Source organism: Vanacampus margaritifer, chromosome 5 (assembly GCF_051991255.1).
Source record: "Vanacampus margaritifer isolate UIUO_Vmar chromosome 5, RoL_Vmar_1.0, whole genome shotgun sequence".
In the NCBI taxonomy this organism is placed as follows: Eukaryota; Metazoa; Chordata; class Actinopteri; order Syngnathiformes; family Syngnathidae; genus Vanacampus; species Vanacampus margaritifer.
This window is the reverse complement of record NC_135436.1, coordinates 10,390,923-10,418,921: the sequence shown is the minus strand read 5'-3', so window position 1 is coordinate 10,418,921 and position 27,999 is coordinate 10,390,923. Positions and strand designations below refer to the sequence as shown.

The following is a 27,999-nucleotide window of genomic DNA, read 5'->3' as shown; positions in this document are numbered from 1 at the left end:
TTAAACCCAGTTGGCTCATGTGACCGCAGGTAACCCTTGCATTCCTCCGGTCCTTCTTCCTCGCATCCAGCCCGTCCCTCAGTCAGCACGCGCCACTTCTACAAGTCCAATCATAGCACGACGAAAGTCGCTCTCCCTCCCCTGCGTCCGTTCAGCAAGCGAGGACGTGAAACAATTTCTCGTGCGGTGGTGTTGCTTGATGGAAAGAACCAGAACGGAAGACTTGCGTTAACAGCTACAGTTAAAGGTGAGTTTTGTTTTGCCGGTGTTCCTTATGTATCCGCAAGATTATGCGTTCAGTTGTAGGTGCATCAACTTGCCCGAGAAAACGCAAATGTCTTCATCACGACTCCTGTGTATCTGCACAGTTTCATTGATATTGACTCTGTTTGGGGGCTGGACAACGAATTCAGGTAAGGATAAAATAAATAAATAAATAAAAACAAAGAACAGCTCAATGTGTACATTTATAATTTATGAATGTACACGTATAGCTGTTGATTTATGAATTATAAAGAGGTGTGCTATAATTGCTAAAATGTAAATGTTTTTGTTTTAAAAGAGAAACAGCAAGCCAGCTTTTGTTTTACATGTTCAGGGGAGCTTGTCATTGGTTGCTGATTATTGGGAAGGATATCAGGTTAGGCACCAGGTTGGTGACATTCTCCTGTAAAGTATTTCTATAGTACTGTACACACACTCCTTGGAGTTCTAATTGGCACATTTGTACAATTATGCAATGTACTAGACAGGTTTAGTGACTTTTGACCTCAAATTATGATGCAAAGTTTCCCTGTCATAGAAAACAAATTATCCTAAAGCACAAGTGAAATCACATTTTGTACATAAAATACATTAACATTTTAAAATCAAAAAGTTTTTTTATTTTTATGTCCACGACCATATTTGAGAGGCCCATTATCCTTCTGTTATACAGTAGCTACAGTGCCAAATTTGGTTTGTGCATTTTTGGGGTCAATGATTCAAATAGAATGGGCTTCAACTCGAGGTTAAAAAAACAGTTTTGAATGTTCCATGACTAGAGTTGTCAAAATTAATCGATTAATCAACAAGTAATCGATTATCAAATTAGTCGACAACTATTTTAATATTCGAGTAGTTGTGTGGCGCCATTCTTTTTATTAAAAAATGTGCAAATCCTCTGATTTCAGCATATAAAACAGTAATTGTTCACTGATTTCTGTAGTTCTTCATAAAAGAAGACTAATTATCTTCTATGTTTAATCAAATTAAGACAGTTGCAAACATCTGTTTATACTATAATGACCAAACCGGTAACACAGTGCAACATCAATCACCCTTTTTTTTTTAAAATCACTATACGAATATGAAGTACAAAATAACCATCAACCACTGGATAATAAACAGTAATGCGGGAAAAAATGCTTTTTGTAATACACTTTAATGCAAAATTAAAATGAATCCAATTAGTCGATTCATCGATTCTAAACATATTTTCGATAGTGGCAACACTATCTATGACAATTGCAGTATTTGTGCAATTTGCTCAGATAAAAAAGGGCGTCAAAAAACAATCCATTTACAAGAATGCATCCGTCCGTACAACTACAGTACTTCAGATTATCTGGGGTTGGGTCGCGTGGAGCAGTCTCTTTAGCAGGGTAGCCTAGACTTCCCACTCCCAACTACTTCTTCCAGCTGTTCTGGAAGAATCTTGAGGCTTTCCAAATTCCCAGGCTAGCCAGGAGACAAAAGCGGACGTTTCTCCTTTCACTTTCTTGTACGTTCTCTTACGTCTTTATGATCTCGTGAAATGTCATTAGTTGCTGGCAGAAGCCCTTTTCCAATATAAGGTGTGCAGAAACCAAGAAGTCACGGAATACCCAGATGCTGTTCTTGTCTGCTAGCTTAAACCAAGGATGCATCGGTTGGGGACCTAAGAAGACTTGGTTGGGGAAATATCCCAAGATTCTTTTCGTGCTGCGGTCAAAACAGCTAATACAACAGTGGAGGAGAGTACTCACTACTCACATTTATGAGTTTAAATCTAGGCACATGATGTAACTTGTAAATTACAGAACTACATCAGAGCCAGCGGGGAAGTTCCCAAGTACGCAGCCGTTCCAATTACAAAGAGACTGGCGTTCTTTGGAAGTACGTTCTTAGGAAGACCTACTGGCAGGTTTGGGGAATCCAGGTCCCGAAAGTAAAAACCATGCTACAGTTTGTCTTAAGCAACATGTGCTCCACCTGTTGAGTAGAAGCGCCTGTGGCTAAAGCCGAACTGTCTCAGGGGTTTTACTTTCTGAACCAGGATTCCCCAACCCTGCATACTGGCTGAGTTAACAAGATCGTGTTCTGCATTCTTAATACTGAGAAACGGTTAAAGTCTCTCCAGCATGTCCTGGGTGGTCTCCCATTGGGCCGTGTCCGGAACACATCCCCAGGAAGGCATCCAGGAGGCATCATAGCCCAGCCACCTTATCCGACTCCTCTCCATGTGGATGAGTAGTGGCGTTGATGACTGAGCTTCTGGAGAGCTGCAGAGGAAACTCATTTTAGCCCTTTGTATCCACGACCTTGCTTTTTTTTTTTTTGTCCCAACCCACAGCTCGTGACCCTAGAGGTCTGGATAGGAACAAAGATCAACCAGTACATCGCAAGCTTTTTTGGGGGTTCAGCTCCTTCATCACGAGAGACCAATAGTGAGTCTGCATGACTGCAGACACTGCGCAGGTCTGCATGTCGATCTCACAATCCATTCTTTTCTCGCTCATGAACAAAACCCCAAGATACTTGCATTTGTGGCAGGATATCATCTCCAGCCTATCCCAACCGAAGACCTTAGTCTCAGATTTGAAAGTGCTCATTCTCAACCCAGCCACTTCACACTCGGCTGCGAACTGCTCTAGTGAAAGTTGAAGATTGCAGTTTGATGATGCCAAAGAACCACATTATCTGCAAAAAGCGGAGACGCAATACTTAGGTCAGCAAACTAGAATCCTGCTGTTCCTAGAAATTCTGTCCATAAATGTTTTGAACAAAATTGAAAAGGCATTCCAACTCTCACTGAATCCAACATACAACCCTCACTGCAGACCAGACTCTGACAACAGCTGTACAGAGAGACCCGTATTATCGTTGAAGCCTTCACTATCTGGATATAATCTACAGCTTCTTTGTAACATTATTGCAGTTTTTCATTATTGTTTCTCACTTTGAATGATGACAAAGTATCTAATCAATCTTTCATTCTGTAGGGCGTACTGACATGAAGCGTGAACTCCAGTCATGACCTTCCATTATAGCTAAAACTAAAAGAAGAATTAAAGTTGCTTTAGCATCATGAGTTTGATGAGCATTAACAATAATGCACAGAAGTAAAATATGTTAAATAATGGGGCCAACTTACAAGCTAATAGCATGTAAGCTAAGTGCTTGCTTCAGTAATAATGAAGATCACTAGTTACGGATGGGATGTGTTGATTCAGGAACTGATTTGCAAAGGCTAGTAAGTAGCCGCTAGTCCTTCCTGGTCGAAATCTCAATACCTGTACACAAGAAACTTCACTTCACAATTTTCAAGGAAAACTGTAAAGTCACTTTGATGACACAATTATGTGAAATGTGCACGGTTACACTTACTGGTACACTCCAATTGTCATGCTAAGGGGAAGCTTATTTTATTGGATTCCTTGACCCCTAAAATATATACTTTGACACCACATTTGTCATTATAGCAATATACATTTGCATCATGACTTGAAGCCAATGGGCATTTTTATTGTGTGCTTAACCTCGCTACTAGGACATATTGTAGTAGGATACATTTCACACCAGCATGTTTACTTTTGGATGCAAACAGGGTGCCGCCAGTTCCCAAACAGTTACCAAATTATGCAAATCTATTTATGAGGGGCATAATCTGGTGTAATTAAAACGAATACTGGACTATATAACTGTGCTTCTAAATATATCCATATTCAGGGAGTCCCTGTGAAAACAAATAATTTTGAGCCCCACCACTTAAATACCACAAAATGAAAATGCGATTTTTTATTACCCCTGTCAGCCATGGGCCCTTAAACTCATTCACTGCTATTGACGGCTTTAGATGTCAAAAATAGTTTTAATTTTTTTTCCACTTTTGTTAACAAGAGTATGAAAACCTAGAAAAATTTTTTTTATTGTACAGTACATTTAGAACAGATATAAAATGTGTATTTAACCATGAGTTAACTATTGAAATCATGTGAGTAATTACAATTAAAAAATGTAATTGCCTGACGACCTAATTTTTTAATAATCTTTTCTTTTTTTTAAATAATCTTTTTTTCAAAAAAGAAAAGATTATTAAAAATTAGGGCGTCAGGCGATTACATTTTTAATTAATCGCATGACTTCAATAGTTAACTCATGATTAATCACAAATTTTATATCTGGTCTAAATGTACAATATTTTTTTCCCCTAGGTTTTCATACTCTTGTTAACAAAAACGGGGAAAAATGTTAAACTAATAGAAATAGTAAAAATAATTTTATTATTATAATTTTTTAAAATCAGCATCACGTGTATCCTCCTTATGGTGTTTTAAAATGTATTTCCAAAAAGACGAACACATTGTGATATTGTAATTAAAAAGATCATTTACAAGGATGTGATTTTTCCGCTAATTCGCGGAATTCCGCTTTTTTTACCTCCCTCCAAAAAAAAAAAAAAATCCGATTTTTATTTTTTATTTTTATTTTTTTTTGTAGTTCATTGTGTATGCACATGACTCCGACAGATAACATCTTCTGCTATAACAAAGACATTTGTGGTATGCTCTAATATGAGTTACTTTTCATTTGGTCATGATACAATTATTTGTTCATGAAATTTGAACTCTTCAACATTATTTATGTGTTAACTTAGTAATCACATTAGTTAGATATGATGATATTCTCAGTGATAGTTTTTAAAAGCAAAGGCAGTCCAATGTTTTTGAATGTGACTGATTTTGAGTTGACTAAAACTGCCATTTTATATGGGATAGTTCACTATACATTGAAAATTTATGCTGTTGTTTTGTCTATTTCTTTGTCATGTGAGTGCATTGAAAGTACTTAAAAAGCATACCTGGACCTAGCTGGGTGCCAGCGGCCCCCAGACCCCCGGCTAAATTTTCAGATAATTTCACTTTGGTCAAATCACATCCCTGCATTTAGTGATCTACATTTAGCTCATTCAGCCTAACGCACATTCTCTTTTGATAACCAGTGGCATTCTTGGGGTCAAATTGTATGTTGTCATTTTACCACTATAGCCACCATTTTTCACATTTCTGCAAGGCTTGCTGAATGGGTTGGCACAATGATGCACAAAACACCACATTCGCACAATGGGAAACAGTATTCCCTCACTCACAAACACACATGCTTGCACACCCCCTCCCTTTTTGAGACTATGTCACAATATTTCTCATTAATCCATTAAGAGGGTATATAAAGCAGGCCATTGAATGAACACATCTTGCACACTGAGGATTTTTCTCGAAAGGCAAGAGATTAGGGTCAAAGTTTCATACGTAATCTTGTGGTGCAATTTTGTGTTTTGACCTTTAGTCAAGTAGCTTGTTTGTCTTCAATAAGCAACAAATTTTGCATTTTTACTCTGGTTGGTGAAGTAGCTAAACATAATTGGATGTCATGCAGCCCACTCACAATACTGGTTCCTCTATAGCTTTGTAATTGTTAAAATAAGGACAACATACACTCCCTTCACAACTTGTTTTTGTTTTCTGTATAGTGAACTGAGTGAAAAGGTCAGCACAACCTATGTTTAAATGCCAGGTTTTACCTGCCACCATAAGTGCCTCTGATTAACCCCAAATAAATCAAAGATGTTCTAATAGGCTATTCCTAACGTCATTTTTGTTTAGGTGAAGCCTGAAGGTTTTGTGCTAACATTGACTGCCATTTTGAACTGTTAATAATTCCTTTCACCTTGTCCTGGGCGCTAGTTACTACTGAAGAAAAACAGCCACAAAGCAAGATGCTGCCACCAACATGCTTAACTGTAGGTATGGTGTTCATTTGATGATGAGCAGTGTTGTGTTTGCGCCAAACATTGTAATTATGAAAATAAAAAAAAATCAACCATTGTTTCATTGGACCAGAACAAATTTTCTCACTCATCATGTTTGAGAGTGAAGCATGGTGGTACAGCATTTTTCTTGTCAAGAAAAGCCTATTAAAAGAGCTGAAATTTATTTGGGGTTCATCAGAGGCACTTTAAATGGTGGTAGGTGTGTGCTGACTCCCAGTTAACGCGGGCAAATTAAATTTGTTCATTCTAAACACAGCCTCTTTCCAGTTTTGAGAGGGTGCGACTACTTGTAACAGTAATAGCATTATTTCGGTTGATTATTTTTACTTACTCTGTCGAGAAGATTTTGTTTTTTATTTGAGTTGTGCAGGTTATAAGTCAAATTAATGGTAGAAAATGTTTTAAATTGGTTTATCCTGTTTCCATTTTTTTATGAAGCAAAAGCTTAGCATTTAAAACGGATCTGGGTAGATTTTGCATGTCCACGGTACAAAATTTAAGTATTTAAAAATAGACACACAAAACAAAAACAATGACAGAAAACAATAGGATGTGCATTGTTTTGAGATATTTCGACATGCATAATAATTGGTCACATCAAATAATAATTTAGTCAAATCATATAGTAGCAAGAGATGCCCACCTGTGCTAGCCATACAAGAAATTACATTTCTATGAAGTGATACTGCCTGTCTATCTCTGGTGGTGTGACTTGTGAAGGAATCCAATACTATTTTTTTTTTTTTTTTAGCAATACAGAGAATGCACTTAATGACCGGCACCTCAAGCTTCAGCCGAACTCCAAAGTCCTTGTACAAAGCACCTTATCGCTGGCGAAGAAACAGTAGCAAAATAAAAAGCAAACTGCTGCACAAGGCGACTGTGTCAATACAGCCGCACTGGTTTTCTAATAGAAGATTGAACGCAATTTGTGCCAATGGGCAGGGAGGCGTAGTGGTGTGCCAAAGAAACAAGTAATTCGTGCTAGGAAATGAAAAACTGCAGTTAAAATTGACTGTTGCCTTTGTGCACACATACACTTGTGCAAGCTGTTTTGTCATGGGGCCTATTTTTTTTTTTTAGCAATAGCAGCATATGGTTGTTGCATTTGGTGAATTAGATAATAAGGAATTGTATTTACTATTTACAGTATAGACACATAACCCTCCCTACATCATATTAGGAAAGAGTATCATAAATTGGATCACTTTGGAGTATTAATATGATTAATGTAAATACATTTTAGTTGGCGCATAATGGTAGTTTGGTGCTTCTTCAGTGATCAGATCAATCTGCGTATTTTGAAGCTCCAGTTTCAAGTGATAAGGATCATTTAAAACAAGCAGTGCTTTTGGGACACCGGGTGCAACAAAAGAGAGTAGGGTGATGTTATTATGGACAATTGCGAACATCCGAGCATTTGTGGTATTTTCGCAATGCGACGCACCTTACACAGTGAAAACAAACTGCGTGTTGTATTGCTTTTGCCTGTGACTTGATCTGCAGTCAAACGACATTTCATCACATTCAAAATATCACCACAAATCAAATTACAACCATCCAAAGTCCAATGCTTTTTAATGAGCGGGGAACATCCTTGTACTGCCATTTTGGCTTGTGACGTAAGCTCACAGTTGTCCATGGCAGCAGTTTTGTAATCATTAGTCTCTGCTGTACAATATCTAAAGGTACAGCATCAAATATATTGTTACATACAGTACTTGTAACAACACAACATCTCTGTTCAGAACAGTGGACAGCTCCCTGATAGGCCAAACTCGTATTTGTGGAGAGGGTGTTTTTGTCGTTGAAAAAGTAAGCACACCTTTCATAATGAAGCAAATGTATAGCAGTCGTTTCATCCTTCGAGCACACTCAATTATATGTACTAACTTGACCTGGCAGTCCACACTCCTGCTATCCTCTCTTTGCATGCATCTGTTCCAGGCCGTACTCTGCCTACCACCTCAAGACAGCTGGGATAGGCTCCAGCACACTCGCAAACTTATTGAGGTTGAGGAAATGGATCGATGTTCTTCCCTTCTAGTAACTCGTACAGAGTCAGAAACATTCAATTCAAAACCTCTTTAACGCAATTTTAAAAAATATCTCTTTCACTTTTTTTCAGAGCTTTGTCTTGTCACTTATTTCATGTCTTGTTGAGCTTATTGATTGTTTTAGTTAAAGGCATAATGCACTTTATTCCTGATGGATGAGGATGCAAAGTGGAAGTACTGTGAAATATACCAAGTAAACCCTTTCTCTTGTTTTTGATGAAAACTACAAAAAGGTATGAGCTCTAGTGAAGTTTCATGTTTTGCAGTAAATTAAGCCTCGCAGAATGTGAAGCTACAGGAGTTTAAGGGTCATTTTGAGTATGACAGTAAAGAACTAGCCAACATTTGTAGTTTTTTTGTTTGTTGTTTGTCTATGTAGGAATGGCTAGTGATGTGATGTGATGTGATGTGATGTATTAATTGTGGTATATTTTCTAGGATTGATCAGCACCTATTCTTAAGCTGCTACACACCCGAACCAAGATGAAACAAAAAGAAGACATGAACCCCGTGCTACTGCTCGTCTTCAACTTCATGGTGTCGATTTACTCCTTCTTCAGCTTCATTCCGTACTACATTTTCACTTGGGCCTCCGGACCTGAAGGGGCTCTTTATGGATCTGAGAAGGAGCGTGCAAAGAGAGCAAAGGCTCACTCAGTGCTGGGACTACATGAGGGACCGTATCGAGCAGTCAAAGCTAACAAAGGACTGATGATATCATTGTACCCGGGGCTTGACACCTTGCCTAAGGTCTTCGAATTTGCAGCCATAAGATTCCCCCACAGAGAATGTCTTGGCACAAGAGAGGTGATCAGTGAAGAAGATGAGCAGCAGAGCAGCGGCAAGACGTTCAAAAAGGTAAGAGTCACGTTGATTGAATGTCGTTGTACAGCTCAAAGTGATGCAATATATGTAAACTAACAGCAGCATATTTTAATCTAGTAATATTGTAAAATTTGTTTTAAATTTGTTACTATAAACACTATATCCAATCCTTTTGGATGACTTGACTGGCCACTTCCCATTTATTGTACCAAAGAATTAGTGGGCGGTTTGAGCTTGGTCTCCAATATGTGGTTGAGCAGTATAAAGACATTGTGGTGTCACGTAATAACCACCAATTACAGTATATAGAAAGGACCAAGAAAATGTTTCAAAGTTCAAAGCAGTATTGAAAAAAAATGTGGACAATGAATACCAATGTGACTGAATATTAGCAGCACATTTATATTGAGTTCAACCCAACTTTATTTATAGAGCATTAAAAAATATATATTTTTTAGCAACAAACAACACATTTGGCACATTATAAACGTAAATATAAAAACAATAAAAACAAAACCAGTGTCAGGCTTTATAACAACAAAAACAACAATAATGAATAAAATATATATTTTTAATAAAAGCATAACCAGTCCATACACATCCGTTAATAATAGTAAACAAATAAATAAATAAAATTGCATTAGTGATTGCTGTCCTAACGCATGCACTATTCCTAATCAACCGTTAGAGGCCACTGTTGGCTTAACAACATGTGCTGTTTGTCAGTGTTTGGATTAAGGATAAGTGGTACAGGAAATGAATGGATGTTACTGTATAATGTAATTCAGCTGGAGATGGGAGTAAGCCACATGTTTCATAAGTAAGTCTCAAGTCTTAATCAACCAAAAATCAAGCGGGTCCCCAATAAGTTTCAGTCGGTTCATTACTTGGGTTAAGCAAGTCAAGTCATACAATTTTGCTCTGTCACAAAATAATTGGCACATTCGGCACACAGTATCTGTACTGTCCTTCTATTAGTTAGCTGTATTACACATTCACAATCACTTATTATATTTAATGGTTCCAAAGCCATTCTTCATATTGCCCATTGTTTGCCTGTCTTCTCAATTAAATATTACCAATATGAGTCTTAATGTTTGACAAGCTATCATTTATGTAGTTATTGTCTTTGTGGGTTTTGTACTGACTTGTGGCACGCAGCCTGTGTTACAACGTTCTATTTATATAGAGTTACTTTGAGTGAACTCATCTCTGCCGTATGTACTTGTCCCTTGATTATTGACAGTAATTGTGGAAGGCTTCCAACTTCTCCCCTTTCCTCGAATTCATAAGCATTTACTTCATCAAATTGAAAGTCTACCAGTAGCCTCTTTTTTATGCATCCTGTCTTGATCCTGCAGGTGGTTCTTGGGGATTACCACTGGCTGTCCTATAAGGAGACCCTCTCTGCAGCATCCCAGTTTGGCTGTGGTCTGGCAGCACTGGGGCAGAAGCCTAAACACAACATTGCCATATTCTGTGAGACACGGGCTGAATGGATGCTAGCTGCCTTGGCTTGCTTCATGCAGAATTACCCACGTAAGTTGTGTGTATTATACCATGCAAAATGTTTGAGCAACTTTTGAAGTGTACTGCAGGGGCGTGCAGTGACCTTTGGAGGGGCAGGTGCTCAAAGTAAAAAAAAAAAAGGGGGGGGGGGGCACATGATAACGTGCATGCGCTGCCCACCAACTTAGGGTTCGAACCCATGTCACCACTGAGCCGCCATGTTTTTCGAGGGGGTGGGGGTTGCTGAAAGTAGATGAACAGCAGGAAATTGATAGAGGGTGTTTGTATGTAGGTGTATGTAGATATGTGCGTGCGTACGTGTGTGTGTGTGAAAATATCCATTGTCAAATTCTTCATTGAAATAATGGCTAAACAATAAATCATACTTAATGAAATTATTTGTCTGCAATGACAATCACCATAAAAACTTGTTTTGACATTTGTCTGTGAAGAAAAAATTATGAACAACAAATTTACATAAATACAAAATATTTTGTAGAATGAAATTTACATTTTAAATAACATAAACAATTAGGATTTTCCTATAGTGCATGAAACAAAAAATGTCTTATTTTACATTTAGCTTGATTCGGGTAAGAGCAAATGCCTTGTATTATTTTTCGGCAGGTGTAGATGTTAATATTTTATTATTGGGACTGTACTCAACAATTAACTGCCACATCTCGGCAAGCTACATTGTTTTTAATAAAACGGAGTGATTGTCCCCCTAATTTCTGAAAGCACTGATACTTGTTTCTTAGGACCTCAATCTGACTTGCTGCTTGCCATCCCTGGTAAAAAGTATAACAAAACATTTAACTATAGTGTTTACATGATTAGCTGATAGCAACAATTCTACATCTGCCTTGATAAGTTGGAGTCTTCATGGAAGGGGTTTTATTAAAATTCTGAGCTGGTGTTACAAATTCCGACACATTATGTGTACCTTAAACGCATCCGTAGTTGTAGCAGAAGCTGTACACTGGAGGAGATTTTTGCCGTGGTGAATGGGGATGGGAAGGATCGTGAGACATGTTCCCCGCGTCCTCAGTTGCCAACTGTATGGCGTCCAACGTACCAACAGCAGGCGAGCGACCTGGCTTCGAATGAGACGTCAACCATGGATGGATCAAAACTATTAGTGGTATCGGTTCTTGATATCAGTGACTACTAAAGAGTTGAGTACTTGTACTGCTATCAGTCTGGGAAAAAAAGTGGTATGGAGCATGCCTAGTTATTTTATAAATACATTATGAAAGCATGCTATGACTGCTTTATCATATTGTAATGTGCTAAGGGAGTCGTCTACTTAATGATGGTGCTGTGATTCCCTCGCCTGACACTGTGGGTTCAGTTCCCACGTGTGTCACAGACCATGTAAACGTTTTTTTTTTTGTTAAAACGTTTTCCCACTAAACTCTTGTGAGAATATGTTAATGTGTGTGTGCACGGGTGTGTGTGTTTGTATTATGATTTTCTGTGTGCGAACAAATGACAAGACAGAATAGGGTCAATTTGTCCCTTCTGTTACACTGTTATATAAGTAACCAGTGTTTCCCAGTTGGCCACCATAAATCCACTTTATTTTGTGATGGAAACCCGCTGTTTTATTGCATACATGGATGTCACTTGCACTTAAGCAATGGTCAGATAGAACATTATAACATCTGTTCTATATTCGACGTGCAGAGTTAATCAAAGTTCTGTATGTTTAAACCTAATCTCCTAAGAAATTTGTAAAATATTCGCTTTTGTTGCATTTCAAGGACTCAGCACGTCTTTACTCTTTAATGTCTGTTGAAAATAGTTTTTATTTATTTAAGTATTCCCGGCTGCACTTTAGATTCCCTAATTATTTTTAATTCTCTTTGAAGGATCCTTCATTTTTCCCCCTGAACTTTTTAGTTTATGCTCCATTAAACTGTCACACTGGAAATATGCTGCAAGCACAAGCCAGCAAAGCATCTTTAGAGAGCATCTTTCTCACTTACACACACAAACACTTCTACGGCGGAAAGTGAACATGTCGAGAGGAGTTAAAGGTTGGAGAGGGGGCGAGGGAGGAAGAAACGGCAGGGAGGGGGAACGAGGCAAACAAGTGAAGGCTAATGGCGTCATGGTCAGTGTGAGTGAGTCTACGTGAGCATCTGATGTTGACAGAGACTTCAAGGAGTCAGCCAAAGGCCCCCAGTGAACTCGCAGTGTGTGAGTTTGTGTTTCTGTGCGTGTGCTCTTATCATGATATAGTGGATTTTTGGCCAAAGTGATTAAAAATGGGCTTGCACTGTTTATTATTTTATGAATTAGATTATTGAGGTTAGAGCCAAGTGTCACATTAGCAGCCGTATTTACTTGTAATTTTGTTGGCAATCTGTGTAGCGCACACTGTGTTTCTTTTAAAGGGGAAGTCAACCCCTCCCCCCCCTTTTTTGGAGGGAGGTGGTGGTGGTCGGGGGGGTAATAATATGTTCTATGCAGCCCCACTGGTCTAAATAAGGGATTTTGGTTAACATTGCATTAGTGGAATATGAGTTAAGCAGCAAAATCCAGCCATTTTTATCCATCTCAAGGGGCGACCATTTTGCCACTTGCTGTTAGCTGAAGATGACATCAATGTTGCTCAGATCTCAAGTATCAACCAATCGCAGCACAGCTTCAGAATACAGGTGAGCTGTGATTGGTCGTTGCCTGAGCCCTGAGCAACTGTGATGTCATCTCGAGTCGACAGCAAGTGGCAAAATGGCCGCCCCCTGAGATGGATAATAATGGCTGAATTTTTCTTCATAACTCTTATTTCACAAATGTAATATTAATCAGAATGTCATGTTTAGACTAAGGGGTCACATAAAACATATTATTGTCAAGAAATGTTTAAGGATGACTTCCATTTTAAGGCTTATATGCTGATAAAATGCAACATTAAATTGCACCAAATTAAAGATAACCTGACAGTGAAAACGGCTCTCCAAAAGTCCCACACATGCAGCTTTGAATCTCGATCTCACGGCTGGAGGTGTCATGGCCTCATATACAATGTCACACAGCAGGAAATATTACTATTGCTCCATGACGCAAGACTATGACGTCATCAAGCCCGGTCCCTTAAATCTCAGTGTCATCCTCAGGGCACATAGACACTCTTATCACGTCTCTCTTTCTCGCTGCTGCTGTCCCTATGAATATTGTGTATCCTTTTCTATATCAAAATAACTGGGTAATTGGAGTGTTACTCAAGCTGCTTGCTATGCATGCTTTCATGAGTATGTGTGTTGTGTGTGTGTATATATACATAGATAAGAGACAGAAAGAGAGAGATTTGTGCATGCAGCACACTAGTCATTAGTAAACTTTTGAAATTGGACCGTTGGGGAGACTGTTAAACTATTACAATATTACACATTACACTGCCAAATGATACAGTGGTTGATATGATTCATGAGTCGTTTAATTTGTTTACATAATGAAATCTCAAAAAGAGGGACAAAATAGCATGCAGAAGTTTGGTTGATAGCAAATGTTCATACTTGATTACAGTGGAACCTCGGACCTTGTACACATTGGACTTCAACCAAAAAATCGGAGTAAAAAATGCCTTGGAGTTTGAACCCATTTTCGGAGTTCGAACACCCAAGCAAAGCAAACCAAGCCGAACGTACCTTGAAAACGGGTAGCCAAGTAAAGCCGAGCGAAGCCGAGCAATGCCAAATGCTCACGTTGCTGTAGTTGAGACGATGCACTGCTAATTTCCAGTCAGATCGTGAATACTCCCGGTGGTGCTGCATACTCGCGAGTACATTTTGATTTTTCCACAACAATTTGCTTCGCCACGGGCCCAAAGAAAGACAAGAGTGCCAGTGGCAGAAAAGAAAAACATACAGTGCTACGAACCACGACTGAATTAGGAAGGAAAGGAGATTATCACGCCGTTGTAACTACCGTGACTACTTCTGTAAATACTGGCACGAGGACACCCCTGAGCTGTTCAACAACGTGCCTGACGTTAACGCACAGAAGGACCGCCTAGTAGTCTAACAATATGCCCAATGTAAAATACACAAACTCAGCACTGAAATAAAGCTAGCATTAACATAGCATTTATCATCCACTGAAGCCATCACACCACAACAATAAAAGGTAAGGTATTTTTATTGTTTAAATACTGTACTGTACTGTAAATGTAAAAAAACATAAATAGAAATTAAAATAGGAATTTTATGTTTTTGGGCCTTGAGAACGGATTAATTGCATTTACATTATTTCCTATGGGAAAAAATGTTTTGGAGGTTGAACAATTCGGACTTTGAACACTTCGCAGGAACGAATTATGTTCAAACTCCGAGGTACCACTGTATTTAATTTATTGCTGTTTTTTGTAATCTTATATTTGCAGTGGCTACTTTCTATTCAACATTGGGGGGTCCAGCCATCGCTCACGGACTAATTGAGACAGAAGTTACGTTCATCATCACCAGCAGAAAGCTCCTGGAGACCAGACTCAAGGTTAGAAATCAGTTTGAACATCACTCATTCTGGCAATGCATACTAATGTGATGCAGGACACAAACAAAATGTAGACGTAAGAGGTCAGTTTCACTCATGTATGCTGTATACAGATATGTCTCTTTTACAGCATAATTATTTCCACCATTTATCTGGACAGTAATTGAACATCTCATGCATTATTCTCTGAATTATATTCAGAATACAATATAACTGAAATCACGTGTTTTAGGATATTCTAGTTAAAGTTCCAAAGCTGCAGTGCATCATAGTGGTGGACAAAACTCCGACCTCATGGCCCGGCTATCCCAGTGGCATTAGCATCTATAACATGGCCGATGTTCAGAGGATGGGCGGCAAACCAGAAAATGGTAAGTAAGTTAGCAGGTTCCTGGTACACATTTTTTGTATTTGTACTGTCAGGTCTCTATTAAGCGATGGATGGCTAAGGAAAAGCATGCTCCTTCTTGCCTCCTTTTTGTTGACATTCCACTGGATTTGCATTGATATGCTTACGTAGGATAGAGGATAGGAAGAATTAAATTCAGTAAATGTGGATGGAGCACAGGATAGGAGCGCATTTATGTTTATACTCTGGACTGTTAACTTCACATGATGTCCATTTTTAGAGCACTAACGCCTACATGTCAGTCTGAGGGAAAAGAGAGGACCTTGCTCTCTTTCATCTGGCTTTTTTTATGGCCAGCTGTGCTTATGTGTTATTTTAGTTTACATATCGAACTTCAACAGCATTGCCAAGATATTTGTCTAATTAGAGGCATCATTCTACAAGAATCATAGGAATTGCTGGCTTTTCCATGACCATATCCCAGATTGCCGACATGCTTCTCTATCACATCCAAGTCATCCTTGCCTTTGGGCAAAGCGCACTCCACCATTAGTTTCTTATTCATTATTAATCCATCCTGGCATATTTGACAAAAAGTGAATAGAAAATGCAAAGGCATACATTCAGACCATATTTATCGGATACTGACAGTATTTATCAGTGTGTAAAAAAAAAAAGAAAGAAGAATCTACATGATGTGCTCGTACATGTATGCATGAAGCATTCACTCTTACCATTCATTCCAAAGTATTATGCAAATTATGTTTTTGTCAGATATTTTTATTATTAATAATTTTCAAGTCAACTGTTTTTTAAACAAACTTTCCCAATGATAACACCCCCCCCCCCCCAAAAAAAATTAAAAACTAGTTTTTGTAAACTGTTACACACAGCAGGGTTTCAAGACATTTTATAGGTTGTAAAGAACTGAAAACAGTCGTTTGATGAATTTGCAGCATTCTTCGGTTGTTGTATTTGCTGAAATAAATTATTTCAATCAAAAATATCTTAAGCCAAGTTACATTTTGTGATACAACTTTGTGCCATGACTTCCTACGACACGCCTCAACTTTAAATATGTTTTTCAAATATACTTAGCATTCCTTTGAATATAATTTTGTTTGTTTGTATTTGTTTTTAATTCAGCAATTTGTGAGCGAAATCAGCCTATATCTTCCGACATTGCAGTCATCATGTACACAAGTGGATCCACAGGTACTCCTAAAGGTGCCATGATCTCCCATAGCAACATTATTGCTGCCACCACTGGATTGGCTGAACGGATACCTAACCTGAGGTGCGCAGTTTTATATACCGTACTGTTAAAAGGAACCCTGACTGTCATGACAAGTTTGCTCTATAATATTTATTTGGTTGTTACTAACATAACTATGAGATTCATTTTTCAAAAAACATTTCCAGTTAAATACATTTTGTAGAAACTTTATTTGGACGTACGCCGCCATTGTTTTTTTATGTCACAGCGCATTCAGTGCGTAGTGACGTAAAATGGCGGCAAGCTCTCTGGCAGCAATGTGAAATGCCTATTAAAAAAAAGCAAGGTAAGCCTCTGTAGCGTTTCTAAAGGGACGATCAAAACTCTTGAATGTGTCTGGTGAATGACGAGAGCACGGCGTGGGGGAGGGTAACCTGATCACATGTTATTTCTTTAGGAACGCTGCGAGGCTAAACTTGCTTTCTTTATAAGCGTTTTACATTGCTCGACGGAGACAGAGATCCAGCCGCCATTCTACGTCACTACGCACTAAATGCGGTGTGCCATAAATAACAATGGCAGCGTACGTCCAAATCAAGTTTCTGCAAAATGTATTGAACTGGAAATGATTTTGGGAAAATTTATCTCATAGTTATGCTAGTAACAACCAAAGTTTGGGTTCATTGCTGTCTTTGTGTCATTGCCTATGACTATCAATTAAGCTATTTCTCCCTTGCTTGCTATTTCTGATACCCTCTACTCTAATGTTTGACTGTGGACATTCTTATACTCAAAACAAAGTCTTGGAACTGATTGGCAAATTATTTCATTTTACAATGAAAACATTTGGTTTAAACGAGACAAGAGGTTGAAATTTAAGCTTTTATTTCCAGGTATTTGGGTGTGATACCCTGTTTTATTTTGGCGGGGGGAAGATCTGTGTAGTTGCCCAGGTATATCCTATTATATTGAGTAAAGAGCACTGAGGCCCGTCCAGCTGGAAGTAAAGCCGGCTTAGTTCCTCAAACAAATCTCGTACACACAGAAGCATTTCAAGACTTGCGTGTGTCCAAAAGAAGACGCTGAGGACGTTTAACGGCTGTAATGTATATGCTAAGTCTGGAGTGGCGCTGTAGTGCAGCCACTTGGAGTTAACTGAAAGCGCAGAAGAATAATCAGCGAAGAAGATGGACACTTTTTTTTTTTTTTTTTTTTACTTATTGCAATCTACAGAACAAACATGGCTTTGCATGTATCAAAACATGAAAAAGACGACCACAGGAGAAGTGACAATGGCGGGTGATTCAAGTACAACACCGCTTGTTGAACGTGGGAATAAAGAAGCAAATTATTTTGCTGCAAAAGCATAAGGAAGCTAAGGAGGCTGCGCAAAAATGACTATGACACGGCTATCCGCCATTGTTGTTGACAGACTGACGGTTGGCGCGCAGTCACGCTAGAATTGGCGCATACATCATCAATCTGCAACAATGCGTGGTCATCGAGCTGCGACCATTACGTCATCACTGGAGGATTATCCTGCATATGGTGTCCGGACGGATGCGTACGAGGCGCGTTTTGAAATCTTTCCACTTTGGAGCCCGGTTTCAAAAATGATCGGTTTCAAGCTCCGAAACTGCGCCATCGTGTGGACGAACGGCCTAAACGCTAAGAAACTTGAGAGGATACATTGAAACTGGCTTTCATGTGGACGGAGCCTGAATGTCTATACTCAGTTTCAAATTAGGGGGGAGAGAGGCTTCAGTCAAAGACTAGAAAAGCATCACAAAAGAAGAATGCAAAGGTTTGACAATGTCAGTGGTTGAGGCTGATATAGTTATTGCAAGCAATGGATTTGTCGATAAAATATTAAAAGAGAGATATAGAAAATGTATTTTTAATTGTAATTTCAGGAAATTATTCTGAACTTTTATCCAAGAGTTATAAACAGTGGAGCTAGATGAGGGGGTGGAGGAAGTGTTTGTGTTCAGTGATGTGTCAATACCATCCATAGTAGCCTCGAACACTCCCCGCCGGATGGTCAATTGGTTGCCAATCTTACGAAAGCCCAGCTCACCATTGGCCAGTCAGTATGTGGAATTGGATGAGTACTCACTGCATGAGAGTAATCCATCAAGGAGGTGATTTCTATATGCCAAGTAATACCCTGTGTTATATATAGAATTTTTTATTCTAGGGGTATTTTTGAGTTTTTAAATTGTGTGTGTGTGTGGGGGGGGCTTAACGTATCATGATCTTTATTGCTGGTCCATTTTGTGTATCAGATCTACATCTAAAAACGGAAGGAAATAAAAAATAATACATAAATAATATTTTTATGAGATGAACTCAAAAGATCTAAAACTTTTTCCACATACATAATATCACAGACAGTACTGACTGGTTTTCTGAGTCCCCAGAACCCCCCTATAAAAAGGCACACCTGTACAATAATTATGGTGTCTAATCAGCATCTTGATATGGCACACCTGTGAGGTGGGTGGGATGGTTTATCTCAACAAAGGAGACGTGCTCACTATCACAGATTTAGACCAGTTTGTGAACAATATTTGAGAGAAATGGAAAAAGTTTTAGATCTTTGAATTCATCTAATAAAAAATGGGAGCTAAAACAAAGTGTTGCGTTAATATTTTTGTTGAATATATTTATCATCGCAAACCTAAATGCTTTTATATCCATGCCTCTCTGGCCCAACGTGTTTTGTAGTGTGTTATGAACAAACTGAACAACTTGTGGTAAATATTGGTCTGTTTTGCAGTGAGAAAGACTGCTACATTGGCTACCTTCCTCTGGCCCATGTACTGGAGCTGAGTGCCGAGCTTGTGTGTATTTCTCATGGTTGTAAGATTGGATATTCTTCACCTTTGACTCTGTCTGACCAGGTATGGTCACTCGTTTCGTGTTTGTGCATTTGTGAACTTTTATTTATTTATTAATAAAAGATTATATTATGTCCTATAACTTGTCATGAAAGATTAATTTAGTTGCAATTTTTGTCATTTTTCACATTTTACCTTTATGGGATCAGGCTAAAAGCAGACATGCCAAAATTGTATTTAAAAAAAATGGACATAAGTGTTTTTCACAGGACAGCGACGATATGTCCACTAGGGTTGGGTATTGCCAACAACCTCACGGTACAATACAGAGGTCACAATATGATGTATGACTTTGAAGGCGATACATTTCCTGATATTTTACAATTCTACAAATCACTCTGTTTAGATTATGTTTAACGTATGTTATTTTATCTTTCACTCATAGTCAGCTATGATCAAGAAAGGCACCAAAGGAGATATCACTGTCCTGCAGCCTACCATAATGGCAGCTGTTCCTGTAAGTGAAAACACCTCATCTTATGCCATACATGCTGAATTATTGCCACATTCCCTTTCAGCCAATCTTTAGTGTGTGTGCGTGTGTGTGAGATAATCAAAATTAAAGTGCTCTGTGGAGTTTTTTTTTTTTTTTACTCGCGACTGCCACCTCTGGCCTAAAGAGGAACTGCAACCTATGTGTCAAACTCGTGCGCGTGCGAGTATGTGCACACCCCAATAAACCCTTCGTTTTTTTCAGTTTTTTGGAGTGTGAGCTGTAGTTTGGACTGTGACCGGAGCTGGCCGCTTGTTTTTGTTTTGTTTTTTTAAGTTTCCATCCCAAGTTTGTCGTACGCTAACACTAAATGTCCACGGGGACGAGCATGGTGTCACCCTCCACTATTGTTTTTTGACTGTTTCTGTGTATCCCGATGAATGACTGACGACCAGTCCAAGGTGTAGTTGAGCTTTTGCCTGAATTTAGTTGTGATAGGTGCCAGCTCTCACGTGACCCTGAACATTATAAGCAATATAGCAAATGGATTTGCGTATGTATGGATGGGTAATTTCAAGAGCTTTTTTACACGCAGGCAAGTTCCAGGCGACATGCTTTTCCCCACTGTAGTCTTTCTGCCTCAGTACACTCGTATACACAACAAACCCGTCTAACCCCCTTCATCTCCCAGTGGTTGCAGAGCAAAGGGCAGAGGCCCCCAGTCTCTGGAACAATTCACAGCTGTGAACAGAACGTGAGAAAGCCCCATGTGGTCATCCCCACGAAATGCACTCTTGCTCACACGCATCCTCACGAAGCAGTGATATGACAACGGCATACTTCCTCTCCCATTACCACTGCTTTGCACGCAAACTTGAATTGCTAACCAAGGGATGTGCAACTTAGATGATGAAGGGAGTCACAGTTTTTCCTTCAATGATGCTGGGGGGGCAGGCACATAGGACAACTCACTTGCTAACCAGATATATGACCAAAATACCATTTTAAATACAGACAAAATATGTGTGTCTTTTTTCTTTTCTTTTAACCAATGTACATCACAGTCTTTTAGTATAAAAGATCCAGTCTTCAACAACAAAGGGTTTGAAAATTTTAAAAGAAAATAACCACATAGTGTGATTTTTTTATTTATTTTTTGGTGGAAAGGGCTCTCAGGATGGCTCAAAACTGTTAAAGGGAAAATCAACATTTTGAAAGGTCACAAAAATCAACCCAATTTTTTTATATTATTCATGTAGGCTACGATGTTTGTAGTGCTTGTCATTCCAAATCAGCATAAAAGGTATCCTATTCACATTGTAATAAAAATCTGGTACAAGTGCAAATAAGTTATGTCTGCCATCTAGTGGCGGGTGGTGATATTACAACGTAAAACTACACAGTGGAACTGGCTACAGTGCAAATTATGCAAAATCTGTGAATAATTTGTGACCATTGATAAGCATTGGAATTTTATTTACCCCCCCCCCCAAATGTGGATAAAACTCCAGTGTACATTTTCCATGAAAATTTTCTCCCTCCAAAAAGAACAAAGCAAAACAAAAAAAGAAGAAATACATATAAAAACATATTTATTTATTTTTAAAAAGTCAGCGAAAAAAAATACATTAATTGAGGGGGGCCACCGGTTGCTCATCCTTGTAATAACCCATAAGGACCATCTGTTTTGCATTTTTAAAGGATTTTTTTTTCTATATTGTTCTCACATTAAGTCATGATTCACAAGCACTCATCATATCTATACTGTCCCTGTCCAAACTCCATCCCTACACCTATACCTTGACGACAGGAGATCATGGATCGCATTTATAAGAATGTAATGGCCAAGGTTGAGGAGATGAGCTTTGTCCAGCAAACACTCTTCACTCTTGCCTACAACTACAAATTGGATCAACTCGCCAAAGGCCACAGCGCACCTCTGTGTGACAAGTATGTGAGTTTCTTCAGAAGCATCACGTTCTAATAACATTTACTCTTCACTGCTCATTTTATTCGATAACACGTGCAGCATGAAATTCTGTGCACTATGATACTATGATAGGGACAACATGAGAAACATCACAGTGCATTTCAAATTCAATGCTACATGTAATAATACATACTTTTACTATATGCTAAAAAGTATTTTCTGTATGTGGCCATCTAGATTGGTCTTCAGAAAAGTTCGTGCTCTGCTCGGAGGTCGTGTGCGAGTGTTATTTTCGGGTGGAGCCCCACTCTCCGCTGCCACCCAACGCTTCATGAATGTGTGTTTCTGCTGCCCTGTGGGTCAGGGCTATGGTCTGACAGAGACCTGTGGAGCTGGAACCGTTAGCGAAGGTAAGCAGAATGAAAATTGAAAGCTGTCAAGCTGATCATAATCACAGGGAAACCATACATGCTAAATGAGAACAAAACCATTCATTTTATTAATATTTGTTGGTTTCTATAACATGATTACAAAATACATGACTTAATGTAATCTACTGAAGTGTTCAGTGACACAAAGGAAATTCCTTTTAAGTCTGTCATACAGTTGTGAGTCATCTTTTTGAATGTCTTCCTTACAAATTTACCGTATTTTGAAATCGCACATTCTAATATGGTTAGCTTTTCCCAGACGGACAGCAACCGCAAATCAGCCTGCAGCCCACTGGTTTGGGTATTTCCTCTGGGATGGGGACTACCATAGTGGGCCAGGGGGTCATGTCACCATGGTATTAAAACTTGTTGCTTGATGCGAGTGCACTTCCTGATCGTGTCTACGTGTGTGCATTTGATCTGTTTCAGTGTGGGATTATAGCTCCGGGCGAGTAGGAGGGCCGCTAGTGTGCTGTGAGATCAAACTCAAAGACTGGGTAGAGGGTGAGTGATGATATATGGGTCAGGAAATAGCACCCCCACCTCACCATGCCCCTCCTCTCCCTGTCAACACGCACATACACAGCGTTGCTGTTATTTCTTTTATTTCACACGTAACGCACGCAAATTGTGGTCAGAAGTTACCAAACCGTCCACACGGCAATAAAGTGGAATCTGGGTCAAGCAACTTGGATTTGACCAAACATTTTATGCACAAAGTATAATAAAACAACTCCTGAATAACTGTCCACTGTAGTGGTCATGGTCCCTGAAAGTGTTTTTTTTTTTTTTATGTAAAATCTTTAAATCTCATATAAAGCCTACTAAAATGTGGACCTCATAGATGAATTGACCTTGTAAAAAAAAATAAAAAATCCTGGAACCTCCCATTCCTGTGAAAATTTAACACTTTTTACATAAGGTATCAAATCATACAACATCAGTCTATGGCACACTTATGTTGTCACTGTTCATGTATTTTATTTACAAAATTGAATTTTCGACATGGTGAGTGTGTGTGTGTCTCAGGGGGCTACCTTCACACTGACAAGCCATACCCACGAGGAGAGATTCTAATTGGTGGACCCAATGTAACTATGGGATATTATAAGGACCGAGGGGACCAAAGTGATTTCTTTGTGGACGAGAGCGGCCAAAGATGGTTCTGCACTGGAGACATTGGAGAGTTTCATGAAGACGGATGCCTCAAGATCATTGGTGAGATAAAGGAAGGGTAAAAGTGCAAATGGATATTTGCAAGTTGTCTTAAATGCTAAAATAGTTCCTTGGTGTTCTATTGAAACCCACATTGTCAAGTCAGGCGGACTCAACTCTAATGCTACTTACTGTTAATAATAATATAGACTTACAGTATGTACCGTCATTCAACAGACCCAAGGATAGTTAAGTCATTTGCGATCTACTGGATATACAGTGGAACCTCGATTTAACAAATCGGAAACCAACAGACATCATATTTATCAGACAGAAAATAGTGTCCACTCAAAGCTGCTCCTTGAAAAGTTGTCAGTCTTTTAGATCCACAATTGCCCACAGTTGTTTGCAGTCGTATCTTTTGCACCGACCCCCCCACACACACACACAAGAAAACAAAAAATGCTAATAGTCCAACAGATGAAAAATCCAATTGGTTTCAAATGGTACAAAAAATGGAGTACACTAATAGCACTGTATCTACATCATACAGTGGGTGCCCAATTATAACTTGTTTGAGAACTTAAGGCCAAATCCACTAAGAATGTGCTGCGTCCGCTAAGAGCGCTAAAAAAACAGCTTGTTCCCTGTTAATGTCCTATTCACTAAGGATATTGCTCTAACGATTTACCAGCGCAAAGTTTGACAGCTGGGAGCAAATTTGCGCCTGATTTACACGGCAGTATAGTAACAGTTAACAGTTGCGAGAAAAAAGACATTATCAGAAAGCGAGGTTGGACCGAGGAAATCCAGAAGCGTTTTCCTCATTTAGTACCATTAAGCTGTAGTGAGTGGAGAGGACGAGGATGACGTTTTTCAGTCATTCATTGATGTCCTTCAAATATAAATTATTGGTGCGATCATTCAAAAAATATATATTTTCAGAGGTTGACGTGAGCATACAACATGCATCTTTCATGTGAAAATGATCGCAAAAATAACCCCCCTTCCCCCCACTGCGATCGCCGATCAGCTCGTGTTACATCGTGTTGTAAACCATCCATCCATTTTCTTAACCGCTTGTCCCCACAAGGATCGCGGGGGCCGCTGGAGACTATCCCAGCAGGCTTTGGGCAGTAGGCGGGGGTACACCCTGAACTGGTTGCCAGCCAATCTCTCACCCTACGCACCGCGCGTGATCACCATGAGAGGGACGGCACTGCCTTCTCCGTGCCACAGCCATTGCTGTCTGGATCCACAGGATTGAGGAAGCGCCAAGTTTACACCAGCCTCCCATAAACGTTGTTTGCGTCACTCAAAATCCGTGTGGCTATTATTTTAGCGCTGGCGGTAGTGAGCGCAAAAACCACCGGCGCACCTGGGCGCAATCTGATTGGCAGCGCAGGCACTAATGAATTTCCTCATCTGCACGTGCTTAGTTGATTACACGCTCCTGGATTGCTCCATTTTTTACCGGTTAGTGCCGCGCAAAAGCCACGCAAACCTTTAGTGAATCTGGTCCTTAATGTATTGAACTGCAAAGTACAACGGCAAGCAGACTTCAGAATTCAGTAAGCTGATGGCTGCCTGCCACTGTTTTAACTAAACTAAAAGCGCCGATATTTGGCATTTTGCTGAATATTGGTATTAGCGGGGGTTTGCTTTTTGGTTTTTTTTAATCTGATGGCCAATAATATCCTCAGGGAACTATTTATTTACATTTTCATTTAACTTTACCGGAGACGTTGCTGACCCTGGGAACTCTCTGCAACTTAGTTTTTGTTTGAACCTGGGAACTCTCTGCAACTTTATTTTTTGTTTGAAAGTAAAACAAAGATACATAAACGTTTAACATTTCAGTTATTTAGAATCCACTTCCGGATCACACATAGTGAGCTCTCCATTAAAGGGACAGTACACGTAACAGTATTACAGGATTCATTGTTATCCAAAACACATTGAACAACCTGCACACGGCATGTTACCAAACAAGCTGTCTTTGCGTGTAATTCCAGATCGTAAGAAAGACCTTGTGAAGCTGCAAGCAGGAGAGTACGTCTCCTTGGGAAAAGTCGAAGCTATGTTGAAGAATTGCCCTCTGGTTGACAACATCTGCGCCTACGCCAGAAGGTGAGCTGTGATGCATCAAAGTATGGCTTTTCCTTCTCTACTTTGGTTTGCAAGTTGAATTGAAGTAATAGTAAGAGTTAGTAAACAATGACCAAAGACACAGCTGCATGTGCAGCAGATGGGCATCCGGCATTATCTACCACAGATGAAGCTATTTTGACGAGAAGTTCCTCACCATGGCTTGTGTGACAGTACCTCCAAAGCGAAGTGGACCAAGCGGTTGTGTAAACTGTGCCATCAAACAGGCAACAGAGCAATACTGTCATTTGCTGATGTGGAAAACCTGAGTGGAGTTAGCACAGCCTGCCCATGTAGCAATAACAGTTTAGCCGCTACTAACTAGCGCATAGACACCAGACCAAAGCAATCAATTGTGTCGTTTTTTGATCATACACATAATACATAACAATGGTTTGGAAACACTGATAGAGAAAGTGGATGGTACTAGAACAATGTCAGTAATCCGATTGTATGGATTCAGATGGACTGTTTTGTCTTTTCCTTGACTTGTTCTGCTGCTGCAGCGATGAGACGTTCGCTATTGCCTTCATGGTGCCCAATCAGAAGCAGCTGCAAGCTCTGGCCGACCAATATGAGATCCGCGGCTCACGGGAAGAGCTTTGTAACAACAAGGTGATGGAAGAGCTGGTGCTCAAGGTCGTCACAGAAGTCGCTCTAGCAGGTAAGAAGATCGTGACCCAGAAAAGTTTTTTTTTTTTTCTTGTGAGGTGCATGCTGACTATCTGCCGTCTTCATTCAGCCCAACTCGAGCGCTTCGAGATCCCTCGCAAGATCCACCTGAGTCCGGACATGTGGACTCCTGAGATGGGACTAGTAACTGATGCATTCAAGCTCAAGCGAAAGGAGCTGGAAAAGCTTTACTGCAATGACATTGCAAGGATGTACAATGGGAAATGACGACAAGGACCATGACAGTTCATTCACAAAGCAGACATGTACAAAGTTCCAATTGACAGGGTTTTTGTTTTACTTTTGGACCATTAGCCAGCTCCACTTTGGTTGCCCTTACTTGAATTTGTAGCTGAACTAAAGCAGAATGAGTGCATACTATACTGTAGACATGAAGTTTCCAAGAAGTACACACAATTTGTCTGCTGCTGCCTTTTCCTCTCGTGTCCATGTGTACGACCTTAGTGTCAAGTGTTTTATTGTTTCAGATGGGAGTTATGAAACAGACTGTGCTGTGCTAAGATGTTGTCTGTTGAACTCGCTTGAGTTTCACAGCAAGAATCTTTCCATTGCATTTGATTGCACACTTGTATTTGTCTCAACGAGTTGTTCTTTGATCTTTATTGAAATCTCAAAATTATTATAATTTTGTCTGTCCTGCAGGTCAGGGGACGCTTCGGTCTTTTGTTCTTTTGGCCTGAATATTGATTTCACATTTTAAAATTTGATTGTGGTATTCTCCTCAAGCATGTTAAGCATGCGCATTGATTCCAAAAGCACAGAATAATTGCACATTTTAATTGTATTTTCTAAACTGTTTTATTGTAATGAATGTATCTGAAGTACAATGCTTTGCGCCTTATGGGTTATTTCAAAGTAGGAAACAGATGACTGTTTAGTCTGTGCAGCTCTTGGACTCTGTAACAGAGTGTACTTTCCAATGTTCTGAACACACACTCCAGAAATAATTCACATTTATTTATGTATATTCTGTAATCAGTGTCATTTTGATGAACAATGCAAACATGAAAATGTCTCATTCTTAGCCAAAAAAGGCATTTGATTACAGAAGATGTTTTAAATACCAGGAATGAACACTTTTGCTCACGTGTCGTTCATGGCATGGCATTTTTTAAGAACTCATATCTAAGCTAAGGACAGTCTCAGAAGTCTAAGACTTAAACCAGTACATGTAGGGACCATGATAAAGTTTTATAATTTCTGGTGGGGTTTTTCTTTATTTCTAGGTGCTGTGCTCCAGGGTGAAATAAAATGACTTCAAATTACAGTATGTATTTATCACGATGTGCCATTGTAAATGGAGATGTTGCTTGCAAGAATGATCTGTATTTATATAGATTTTTTTTTCTCCTTTGGAAAAATTTAAATGAGGAAATAAAACTTTTTTTTCTGATTAAAGTGTTCAAGGGTATACGGAATATGAGTACCTGCTTGAGTTGTTTCTGGACTTTTTCAACTGGTAGAAAGTATTTGAAAGATGAAGACATAGAAAATGAATTTGCACATACATTTTAAATTTATTTCTAGAAGGTTCGCTCCGAAACCTTTGTTGTTGTTTTTTTAATGGGAAACACATTGAATGTTTCCAGTAGCGCTGACAAAACATTGTAGCTCCCACCATTCAAATTGCCCATCCATCCCTGCATTAGAGCTTTTAAAGTAGAGTTGTTTTGTTTTCTTATCGTTTTAATGAACCCAAAAAAATCACTAGAGAATACTATCTTTTTGATTGAACCAGGCTGGCTACTCTGACTTCCTCCCAGAGTTAAAAAAACAAAACACT

At 39.2% G+C, this 27,999-nt stretch overlaps 1 protein-coding gene across 2 annotated transcripts; it reads left to right on the top strand.

Moving 5' to 3' along the window:
• The first annotated feature begins 1 nt into the window (after position 1).
• acsl3a (acyl-CoA synthetase long chain family member 3a) lies at positions 2 to 27,627 on the top strand. Of its 2 annotated transcripts, XM_077565125.1 has the most exons (16): positions 2 to 247; positions 369 to 413; positions 8,566 to 8,985; positions 10,314 to 10,491; positions 14,852 to 14,961; positions 15,194 to 15,332; positions 16,457 to 16,607; positions 19,306 to 19,429; positions 19,812 to 19,883; positions 21,670 to 21,809; positions 22,027 to 22,199; positions 22,650 to 22,724; positions 23,250 to 23,438; positions 25,391 to 25,505; positions 26,030 to 26,187; positions 26,266 to 27,627. In XM_077565125.1, exons 3-16 carry the CDS (start codon positions 8,611 to 8,613, stop codon positions 26,421 to 26,423), a joined length of 2,157 nt encoding a protein of 718 aa, XP_077421251.1. In that variant the 5' UTR covers positions 2 to 247; positions 369 to 413; positions 8,566 to 8,610; the 3' UTR covers positions 26,424 to 27,627. The 2 variants fall into 2 exon arrangements, with proteins under 2 accessions (XP_077421251.1, XP_077421250.1); XM_077565124.1 differs by lacking the exon at positions 369 to 413 and having other exon boundaries at positions 4 to 247.
• Positions 27,628 to 27,999: the final 372 nt, after the last annotated feature.